Source organism: Sturnus vulgaris, chromosome 1 (assembly GCF_052056855.1).
Source record: "Sturnus vulgaris isolate bStuVul1 chromosome 1, bStuVul1.hap1, whole genome shotgun sequence".
Taxonomy (NCBI): domain Eukaryota; kingdom Metazoa; phylum Chordata; class Aves; order Passeriformes; family Sturnidae; genus Sturnus; species Sturnus vulgaris.
The window spans coordinates 96,327,152-96,337,788 of record NC_142243.1 but is presented as its reverse complement, the minus strand read 5'-3'; the positions used below and the strand labels follow the sequence as shown (position 1 = coordinate 96,337,788).

Below are 10,637 nucleotides of genomic sequence, written 5' to 3'. Positions count from 1 at the left end.
TTACGAGGAGCCAGCGGGGCCGCAGGGTGGGGTTGTCCCCGGCGCCGGTCCCCGCGGGCGCTGGGTGACAGCGGCCCGCCCGCCGAGCCCCCCCCGCCGCCGCCGCCGCGGCTGATGCGCCCGCACCGCGCCGCAGCCCCCGCGCCCGCCCGGCGGGGAGCGGCCGCCTTTGTGGAGCCGGGACCTGCTCTCCTTTCTCCTTCGAGCAGAAGAGGAGCTAGCGAGGAGATTAACAAAAAGAACCACCAAGCTCGAGTTAATGTTTGAGAAGTTCGGGTGCTGGAGAGTCTGGTAGGATTCCTGTATTATGCCTATTTTTTTATGGATTTCAGGCAGTCGTTCGGAATAACAACCCGCATCCATTACCTTGCGTGCGGGAAGTGCTTTGGATGTCCTCCATAGGTAGCGGGATGACCCGCTTAAAAATCTATCTGTGTGTATCTGTAGTGTAATATGATACAGATACGTGTATATTTTAATACATTTCCGTGTATAGCTGTATAAAATCTGACAGGAGAAATTTGGGTAAAGTACTGTGGATTTTACTAATAGATTATCTTGTTTGTTTTCTGGACGATCCATAATAACTATTAATTTGTATTAAAGTGTGGGGGGAAAGCACCAAGGAGGTGGGATTTTTAAAAAATCTGATTAAAACACATTTTCTGTATAGATCTTATTCATATTTGCAATGTGCTCTTAATTACCTAGCGATTTCAAGTCTCAAGGTAGGCAGGGTCAGGCCTGGAACACTCATGGAAGCTCGGTGAGGAAAACCTAACATTTGAGGAAGAAGAACACTGTTTACTGCTGGTTCTGTCATTCAAATGAAATATAAACCTGTCGTGACTAGTTTGGGTCATTGCATTTCTATGCCTTTCTTTCATCCTCAAACACTGGATGAAAAGGACAGAATTATATTTGATTTCCAATGTTGTTAATTACTAGCTATGTTTAGAGCTTCACCTGAAATTTAACTTAGAGACATAAATTTTATTTTTATCTATCCTTGACTATTTCTGGTAGTAATTCTGTTGGCACTGGTCAGTGAACTTAATTTTCACCCCTTAAGTGACCACAGTTTGCTAACTATTTTCTTTGGGCTAGGTTAGTGTAACCTTTTTAACATTTGGGATAAGTCTTCCTCCATAACTTTCTCTGCAATTTCCTATGCCTAAAAAAACATTTCATTGACTAAAAATACTCACACATGCCAACTTAAACTGATTTTTTTTTTCCTTTTACTGGGTTTCTTTGCAACTGATTGGAGCTTGGGTGTCTGTTTAGATGTGTGCAAGCAAAATAATGCACGTGTGTGACATATTTATGAACATGTGTGCATTTCCTAACTTGTGTAATTTTTTCAAGCTATTCTTCCAGCAGATAACATCTCATGCCTTATAGTCTTTAACAGAAGAATGCTGCACAACATTTCACAGTAAAGATGAGGAGCTGAGAGATATTTCTGTTATCTTAAAGCTGTAGAGGTTTGTGTGAGAGGACAAATACTTAGGACACTGCTTTTTTTTAAGGCAAGTTGTGAATTGAGTCATGCCAGGAGAAGATAAAGAGGATAAAGTGTTTTCTTACTGCATGTGTCTTGGAGCCTAGGCACCTGTAAGAGTGGGAGAAGCTTTCCATTCTTTGTTTCTTAGAATTTACTCTGCAACTGTCCTCATATGCCCACACAAATCAATCAGGTTTATGGGATGAGCTATACACAGTAAACTACTTTGATTTCAGCACAGATTCCTACCTGCTAAATTATATCCCAGGCATATGTCCTGGGAGGACTGATTAGCCTCAAAATGGAAATTCTGTGGGCTTGTGAGAGTCCTTTCTCGTATTCTGCAGAGGATCCAGTGGGCTGCAAGGAGGTGAATAATATGTAAAGAAAAAAGAGGTGAATATAAATACATGGTGGAATACATTCTCAGTATTTTAACTTCTCCTGACATTTCAGAATGCTTTCTTGTTCACCTAATTGCAAATGGGCTTTAATACATTGAAGAAAGTAGGCTAAGCATGTAAGAACTTGAGAAGAGTCTTCCAAAACTCTTTTCTTCTCTGTATTAAACTGTCCACACCAGTTCTTGAGTTTCTTTCTGCATCTTAGATCATAATCCTGGCTTCTTCACAGAAAGAACACAAGTACAAGTGTGTATGTTTAGGAAACAAATACTAGGAATGTGATTAGTGGAAGGAAAGGCTAATATATTCTTCTCAGTGTAGGACTTACGTTTCCATTCTTTAATGTTTAGTATTTGAACTTATGACTGGGGATCTCAGATGCTACCACAGTAAAAATAATATAAGTAAATGATAATGTGGTGGGAAAGTGATACTTAAATTTGCTCCATCCACGAAAGATGAGCTTTTATTCTAGTACATAATTTGCTAATATATCAGAAGTCATATTTATAAATGTTTTAGGTATTTACTGACATCAGCTGATCTCAGCCAATCTGTGGAGCTAGATATTTAGCACCTGGAATCCAGAAGTCCTTGTTATGTTGTTTAACTTTTTAAATGTAGTCTCCAAAGTTCTGAAAATCCAGTTTTTCTTAATAAAGGGATTTTCTAAACATAAACATGTAATTTTTTTTTTTGTCTGAGATTCACTCACCTTTTCAGAACAAGCAAGATTTACATGCATCAATAGATGGTAGAATCAGTCCTTTCTGATCACATGGAGTGATCCTGGTTTTTCAGGGTCATAAGCTATTGGGCCTTGCAACTTGCTGGTGGGACTGCATTTCATCCCATTCCTTGGTGGAATTGGGGTTAAGATAAAGAACCAGTATTTAGTCCCAAGAATTTCATTTCAGCATCTGCCCAAAGCAACTTAATGCTTTGGAATGGTGCAATAAGTATGTAAGTAAAATAGATTAGTAGATACATTCTATTCCATTACAGTTCTCTTTTATTTATGTGTTTTCAGGGTGGTTTCATCGAGCAAACTTGCCAGTATCTTAGCTAGGATGTCAATTTCCTAAATACTTTTTCTCCTCCTAATTTGTGTTTTATTTAAGGAATTCCTGAAGCAGCTGTACACTTCTATTAGACCTAGACATTGTAATGACTGGTATGCAATGAAAGAAGTTTCTTTACTTACACCTATTTTGTTCTGTGAGTTTATAGCTGTTTGAGAATTCCTGCCATCAACATGAGGGGTGATTTAAGTTTTCACAGGCCATATGATATAACTTGATACAGTGTCACAGAGGAAATATTGGATCAAGAAACTGTCTTCTTTATGCTCAGCCATTCAGCTCTCTTTCTTCTTCCTCCTTTTCCTTTCATGTAAAATAAACCAGCTTTTCTATGAGCAGTAGCACTATTACATTCTGTTTTCCTGTGGGTCTCTCCCTTATCCCCTAGATCCTGTCTGCTGCAAAAGCTTCAGCTCTCCATGTCCTTGGACACCAGGATTCAGTAAGAGAGAGCAGAACTGTGACTATCCAGGACCCACATAGGTGCCCAGAGATAACCCAGTCAAGTGCTGAGAGAAGGTGCAAACCAAGTGTTTGCTGCCTTTTTCAGTAGATTTGACCTATTGACTTGACTATTACTTACTTTTATTCACTTTGCTTCAGTTTTGCTATTCCAGGCTTTGTTCCACTGTGTTCCCTGTTCTTTGACTTCTTTGTTTTGCTGGCATCATGGCTTAACCCCAGCCAGCACCCAAGTACTGTGCAGCTGCTTGCTCACCCCTTGCCCTCAGTGGGGTGGGGAGGAGAATCAGAAAAAAAAGTAAAATTTGTGGGTTGAGATAAGAACAGTTTAATAATTGAAACAACATAAAATATAATAATAACAATAATAATACTTGTAGTGAAAAGGAGAGAGGGAGAGAGAGAAAAAGAAAACTCAAGAGAAACAAATTATGCACAATACAATTGCTCACCACCTGCAGGTCCCAGCCAACCTCCTCCCCATCTGTACACTGAACATGGCATTTTATGGTATGGAATGTCCCTTTAACCAGTTCAGGTCACCTGTCTTGGCTGTGCTCCTTCACAGCTTCTTATGCACCTGCTCTCTGGCAGAGCATGGGGAACTGAAAATCCTTGACTTGGAATAAGCACCGCTGAGCAACAACTAACACATGAATTTATTATCAGCATTGTTCTCTCTAAATCCAAAACACATCACTGCACCAGCCTCCAGGAAGAAAATAAACTCTGTCCCTGCTGAAACCAGGACAGCTGAGCTTTGTCGTATTTTATGGGCTACTCAAGAAAGATGCTGTTTTTATGTCAGACTTGGGTTCTCATTTTGTTATTAGCTTGTCTGTTTAGCTTTTAAGTAGTTACCTTTACTGGAAGAGATGGGAATAACTGTAAGTACTAAGATGTTTGGAGGAAAGCAACTACAAAGATGAAGCAAACAAAGTCCTAGTGCAGTGTAGTATAGGAAAAATATATTGAAAAGAGGAAACCTGATGGTGATATCTAGTGCATTGTCAAGGAGCGTTATGAAAGAACTAGTAGAAACAATGAGCTAAAAACTACAAAATTCATTCTGGGAGAGTCTTGCGCAGTTAGGACTATGAACTAGTTATTTTATGTATGTTGTATTGCTGGGTTTAATGATTAAAAACAAAAGAAAAGAGAGCTAGGGCAGCATTTCTGCCCAAAATCTAAAAGTAATTTGGGCTACAGTTACAGCAGGGAAGGGGGAGAAAAGTTAAGCAAAAAAGATAGAGAAAAGATAAGCAAAAATATGGGGTTTTTGCAGTCATATGTTGTTAACTCAATGCAACACTGCTTTATTTCTTTTTTAATTTTTTTTTTTTATAATGGCCAAGAATTCCCTGTTATCAGCTACCTTTTTCCTATTGACTTCATCAGTGCTGGGCTTGAGAAGAGAGGTGGTTGCTGACATGGTGTAAGTGTATAGCAGTGGCTGTGTTGAGTAAGGCCAAAACTCTTTTTAGCCTGGTTGTTGGCTCCTGACTGACCAGCAGCACAAGTGCAAGGAAGTGCCACACGTCGTGGGCCAGCAGTCAAGGGCAAAGGACCTGTACCTTCCACGTGGCTGGTTTCTTGTCTCCTTGCAACTCTTGCTGCTTCTCAGTATTGTAATACAGCTCAAGATCCTTCTGCCTACTCGATATCAGCCTAGAGGGGGGACTGAGCATGGGGAAGAACCAAGCTGACAGGTCTTTAGAAAGACAGCTTCGTGCTATCATTGCTCATACAGCTTTCAAATATTGTAGAGAGAAGGGATAAATTAGTTATGCGCAATCAGCAAGGACACAAGAGGGTATTTTGTATACCAAAGGAAACCCAAACATGCTGCAGGTGGCTTTAAACATAAACCTGAAGCTAGCGAGGGTTGGATTTTGGAATTTGTTCCTAACTTCAGGGCTTGGAAAACTTTCTGTGAGTGAAAAAGCGCAATGAACAGGAAAACGAGGTATTAAGAGCAAGATACTAAGTAAATACTGAGTATTTTGTATCAAGACAAATTGCAACAAAGACAGCTATTCATTATAGTCTGCTTCTGGCGCTGTGTATCCACTAAAGTGGCAACACAAACCAGCACCAGTATTATATCTTACGTGATCATTCCATTATGTACTCTAGAACTACTCACAAGCTATTCTAGAAAATAAAATTAATCAGAAGCTATGTTTAGGAGGGTTTATTTTTCCGAAACACAGTTTCCTGACACTGCAACCAGTTCTAATTTGTGTTTGTTTGGTTTTTTCTTTTTTTTTTTTTATCGTTGTTTTCTTAGGAATTTTGGCTTCTTGGAGAAACAGTAGAAAATGCAAAACGAAATAATAAAGCCTGCTAAATACTTCTCAGAAGTGGAGAAGAGTGTGCTGCTTGCATTAGTTGAAAAATACAAATACGTGCTTGAATGTAAAAAAAGTGATGCAAGAACTATTGCTCTGAAGCAACGCACCTGGCAAGCACTAGCTCATGAATATAATTCACAGCCCAGTGTATCACTACGAGACTTCAAACAGTTAAAGAAATGCTGGGAAAATATCAAGGCACGGACAAAAAAGATAATGGCACATGAAAGGCGGGAGAAGGTAAAAAGAAGTATTAGTCCACTTATAAATACTCACATCGTAGGGAAAGAGAAGATTGCCAGCATAATGCCTGAGCAAATGTACTTTTTGCAGAGCCCACCAGAAGAAGATTCTGAATATCAGCCTGATGCTTCTAGTCAAGGTATAAATGTTGCTGTAATGATGTGAGTAGTATTGCTTTGTATGTGATTTTGCCAGTGATTCTTTTTCAACAGTTCAAATCTCTCCACTTAGCTGTGACTGCTAGATAAAGAAAAGTAATTTCAGAGCTATGATATTACAAGGCTCTATGTATTTCCCTAGGCCTCAGGAATTTAAAAGAGTGTGAGATTTTTCACAATTTTTTTTCTTCTGTTTTTGACATATCCGCTGCTTTGTGGCAAGCATCACAGTTGCTATCACACTGGCTTTTAGTCCCAAGGATATCTTTATGGTTTTTAAAGTACCATTTTGCTGGTTAAAAAAAAACAAAAAACAAAGCCACCAGCAGCAAACTGATACACAATTGCCTGCTACAAGAGTTCCCTGTAGGCCTTTCCTCTGTTTTCAAGGACTAAAATGAGTATGTAGAGCTACTTGTATTTCACACTGTAGTCCACACTGGAGAATGGCCTTTCTGAAAAAGTTCAACACTACATTCTTCTTTGTTTGGCAGGCATACCCAGAAGGAATTATTCAATACCAGAAGGGAGGGTGGCTACAATAGTTTCTTGCAAATTTTATTATGTCAGGATCTCACACAGAAGACTGTCCTTGCTCAAAAGACAACAGCAGCTACATTGTTAGATAACATTCTTAGAATATCTCTTTCATAATTGCATTTACCATAATTAATCATTGGGATTTGGATAGGAATGTATTTTGAGACTCTCATTTGCAGTAGTAACTATTCTGTTCCCTGCATAGTCTCTTTATTTCAGAAGAATTGGTAGAGCCTTCTCAAAGTTAGAATAATGTGATTTTTTTCCTAAAAGTATGCACTACTGTGTTTACAATATCTGCAGCAGAAATATGGAAAGAATAAGAAGTGTTCTTCCTGGTATTCCCTCAGTCTTTTGATATTCATGTTGATACTGCTACACCTGACACTCAGATCTTTCAAAATATATTGCAAGTCACATATGGATTTAACTTAAATGGCTGCATTAAGGTTTTGCTCCAGGCAGAGCCACCTAAATTTAGGTGTCCTCTTATAAGTGTCTACATTCACTTTAGTCTTCTGAACTCCCACTATAGCCTTGGAGGTCTTTCAACAGAGCCCCAAGTGGTTCTGTTCAGCCCATTATGCCCTTAGTATCCTGCAGCAGAACTGCATTGGGTAGTGGCTCCTGTGCTTTGTTAGTGGAGCACAAGGTTTAGATGCACGTGTCAGTAACTTATATTACTACATTCCTGTTTCTTGAAGGAAGGGAAGAGAATGCTATAATACTTTTTCTTCTTTTGTTTGCAGAGTCATTTGTTGTGTCAAACAGAGAACTTTGTGATGAAGACAAAGAGCTGGTACATTTTCCAGTATGCGAAGGTACCTCCCAGCCTGAGCCTTCGTGTTCTGATGTCAGAATAGCAGCAGATAAGAACTACAGAAGTAAAGCATCTCAGGAAAGTGCTCTGAAAAAGATGCATGAGGAAGAACATCATCAGCAAATGTCGATTTTGCAACTCCAGTTAATCCAAATGAATGAAGTTCATGTGGCAAAGATACAGCAAATAGAAAGAGAGTGTGAGATGGCTGAAGAGGAACACAGGATAAAAATGGAAGTGCTAAATAAAAAGAAAATGTATTGGGAGAGAAAATTGCAGACCATTACAAAAGAATGGCCTGTATCATCCTATAACAGACCCTTTCCTAATTCACCTTAGAACACAGAAGGGCAGAGAGTCAGTCTGATTTAGCACATTTATGAGTAACACGCACTGGAAAGAGGGTTTTCTACTGTGAATGTACAGTGACAGGATAGGTGCCTGGCTGATAGTGAACACACTATGACTCGTAATGTTTAGAGAAACAGTGGTATAGTTCACCAAGAGGAAAGCTCTAGTGTTCATTTGTAGGTAGTTCTGATTTGTTTAACTCACAGACATGCACAGTGCTCTAAAATGTGAACGTATTTTCCCCTCTCAGAACACCCTTGATTCCTGTGAAATTTAAGGTACTCCGGATATTCTTTCATTGGGTGTTCTTAAGAAAACTTAACAGCTTTAAACATCGGGCTGTAGCATTTGTTTTGATTTCTATCTCTTCCTATCTGCCATTTCCTAAATGAAGGCAAGGCTAGGAATTGCTCTCTGCTATTGAGACAAAAGATGATTGACAGCTATTAGCTGGATCATTGCTGAGGCTTAGGGAAAACCAACTAGTTAATACAGTCCATAACTTATTCTTTATAGAAGATGTGAAAATGAAGAGGGCCACTGTAGTAACAGCCCTCTCCTTCTGAAGAACAGTAATATTTCCCAGCTGTCTGGCTGACTGAGAGAGCCATTGTGGAATGGCCATCCAGTTGTTTTAGCCTTGACACTTGAGATGTTAAAAAGAAGGCAACTTCTTCCTCAAAAGTCACTGTGCTTGTTCTTTCATTTCCAGGCCCATCTTGTATTGAAGTAGAATACCCAAACAGGAGGGTCAAATGCTGCTGCCAGCACTGTGTGCTGTTCACCTGAAGTCACTCTAAGGGGAAGAGCTTTTTAAGAATTCATAAAGCTCTCAAAATGCAGTGAGCCAGCAAGTCCATTGGCAAAGTCTCCCTCTATCTTCCTATGCAATACTTGATGGTGTAGCAGCTAGCCTGATTATTTCTCCATAACTAGAAGAAAAAACTAAGACTCACCCTCTTTTCCTTCTCATAGGGTGGGAAGCAGTTTAAGGGAATCATTCCTGTCTTGAAGCACTGTTCTGATTTGTTATGTTCTGTCCTGTGCGTTATGGTGGTGTGTTTCTTGCCTTTGCTGTCAGTGAGGGGTGATGGACATGATTTGTATGAAGGCATTCACATGAAGGTCCCCACAGATTTTGGACGTCCAGAATAGTAGATAGTAGGAAAGCACAAATAAAGATAATCTTTACCCTGGCAATCATTAATTCTAGTGGGGCAACAGTTAAGAAGATATGAAATGCAGAACCACACAAGGATTCATAGGAACTTCTGGTGTGTGAAAACCTGTTTTACAGGAAGGTGTACAACCATCATTTGAAGCAGTGAGAAAAATTAACAAAACCATAAATTTTCATTGAAAAATCTGAGTATCACATTATTCAATAAAGTATTTTCAGATCATGACTCCTGAGGGCGACTCCATACAGTGAGAAATGTATTCAAAGCAGAGTATGTTACAAGGCATACATTCCCAATTACACTTCCATCTCTTTCCCTGGATGTCCCTTCTTGTGGAGTGAGTTCCTTTTGGTTTTGGTTTGGATTGAGTAGGGCTTTTTGTGCGTGTGTGTGTGTGTGTTTTGACCTGCTTTCACTGCTGGTGATTCATCTTTGCAAGCACTGCCATTATCAACCGCAGGACTTGCTGTGGTTAACAGTGTGGTACCTGCGCTACTTCCTTAAATGTGCTAAAACCAGCAATCACAATGGGAGCTATTTATTACAACTCATTTTATATGACACAGAAAAAAAATATGCTGGGTTGCTACAAGATAAAAACTTAGGGCCTGGGTGAAATCTGAAGACAGATCTTTTTGACCACAAACTCAATATTCTTAGAAATCGTCTGTGTAAAAGAAAGTGCAGGAATTCCAAAGAAGGATGTTGTTATGGGCACTTTTTCTGCTGAATGAAAAACACTTTCGGTGGTATAATAACAGTAGAGGCAAAAGAAAAGTGAACAGAAGTGAGGACCTTGTTGTTCTGAGATTGCATCCTGTGGTCTGGAAGATGAGTCAGTTATTTGATTGGTTGTGACAATTGTTCAGGCACCATCCAGGAAAAAAGGTTAGGGAAGATATTTGTCTTAGCCAATTAAGATATTTGTCATAACCTTCTGCACTTGTTCCAAGGGAAAGTAAATGGAAACCAGGTGTTAGAAGGTAATGAATGGAGACAATTTCAGCACTGTAAAGAGGGCAAGAATAGAGAGACAATCCAGGTCTAGATAGCCCTATGAAAATCATGAAATAGTCAGAGAGGATCTCATAAAATGTGAGATAAGGGTACCTTGAACTCCTGGAAGTTATACGATTGCTCATGAAAGATTATTTTATTTTTATATTTAAAAATCCTTTAAAATAAGCATGTTTTCAAACTGTACTAAGCGTACAATGCCTTGCTTCTTGGTATATTTTCTTATTCTGAGACCAAAAGTTACAGTTCTTAGGCTGAACAATAGACACTTCAGGTTCTAGTTAAAAGAAAGAAGATTGTGAGAGAAAGATTAGACAGAGCCAAGATGAAGGTATGAAAGAAAAAATTATCATTACATGCATAGGGAAAGAATGGGAATGTTACACCTAACATAAATTATACAAGATGGTTTTGTGGTACAGGCAATAGATGGTTCACAGGTGACACAGGCTCTTGCTTTCCCATTTGTAGTTGACTGTTGGTTGCTATAAAATTGAGTAATAAACACGGAAAAATGT

At 39.2% G+C, this 10,637-nt stretch overlaps 1 protein-coding gene across 2 annotated transcripts; it reads left to right on the top strand.

Moving 5' to 3' along the window:
* The first annotated feature begins 151 nt into the window (after positions 1–151).
* Positions 152–8,046, top strand: MSANTD3 (Myb/SANT DNA binding domain containing 3). 2 transcript variants are annotated; one of them, XM_014875206.2, is made up of 4 exons: positions 152–291; positions 5,746–6,049; positions 6,143–6,191; positions 7,500–8,046. In XM_014875206.2, exons 2-4 carry the CDS (start codon positions 5,777–5,779, stop codon positions 7,907–7,909), a joined length of 732 nt encoding a protein of 243 aa, XP_014730692.1. In that variant the 5' UTR covers positions 152–291; positions 5,746–5,776; the 3' UTR covers positions 7,910–8,046. The 2 variants fall into 2 exon arrangements, with proteins under 2 accessions (XP_014730692.1, XP_014730689.1); XM_014875203.2 differs by having other exon boundaries at positions 5,746–6,191.
* Positions 8,047–10,637: the final 2,591 nt, after the last annotated feature.

What these genes read in the sequence shown, in the direction of transcription:
- MSANTD3 (XM_014875203.2), top strand. Translation starts at nt 5,777, where the DNA reads ATGCAAAACGAAATAATAAAGCCTGCTAAATACTTCTCAGAAGTGGAG. An exon ending in GCCTGATGCTTCTAGTCAAG is followed by an intron (nt 6,192 to 7,499) that starts GTATAAATGTTG and finishes TTTTGTTTGCAG; the next exon opens with AGTCATTTGTTGTGTCAAAC.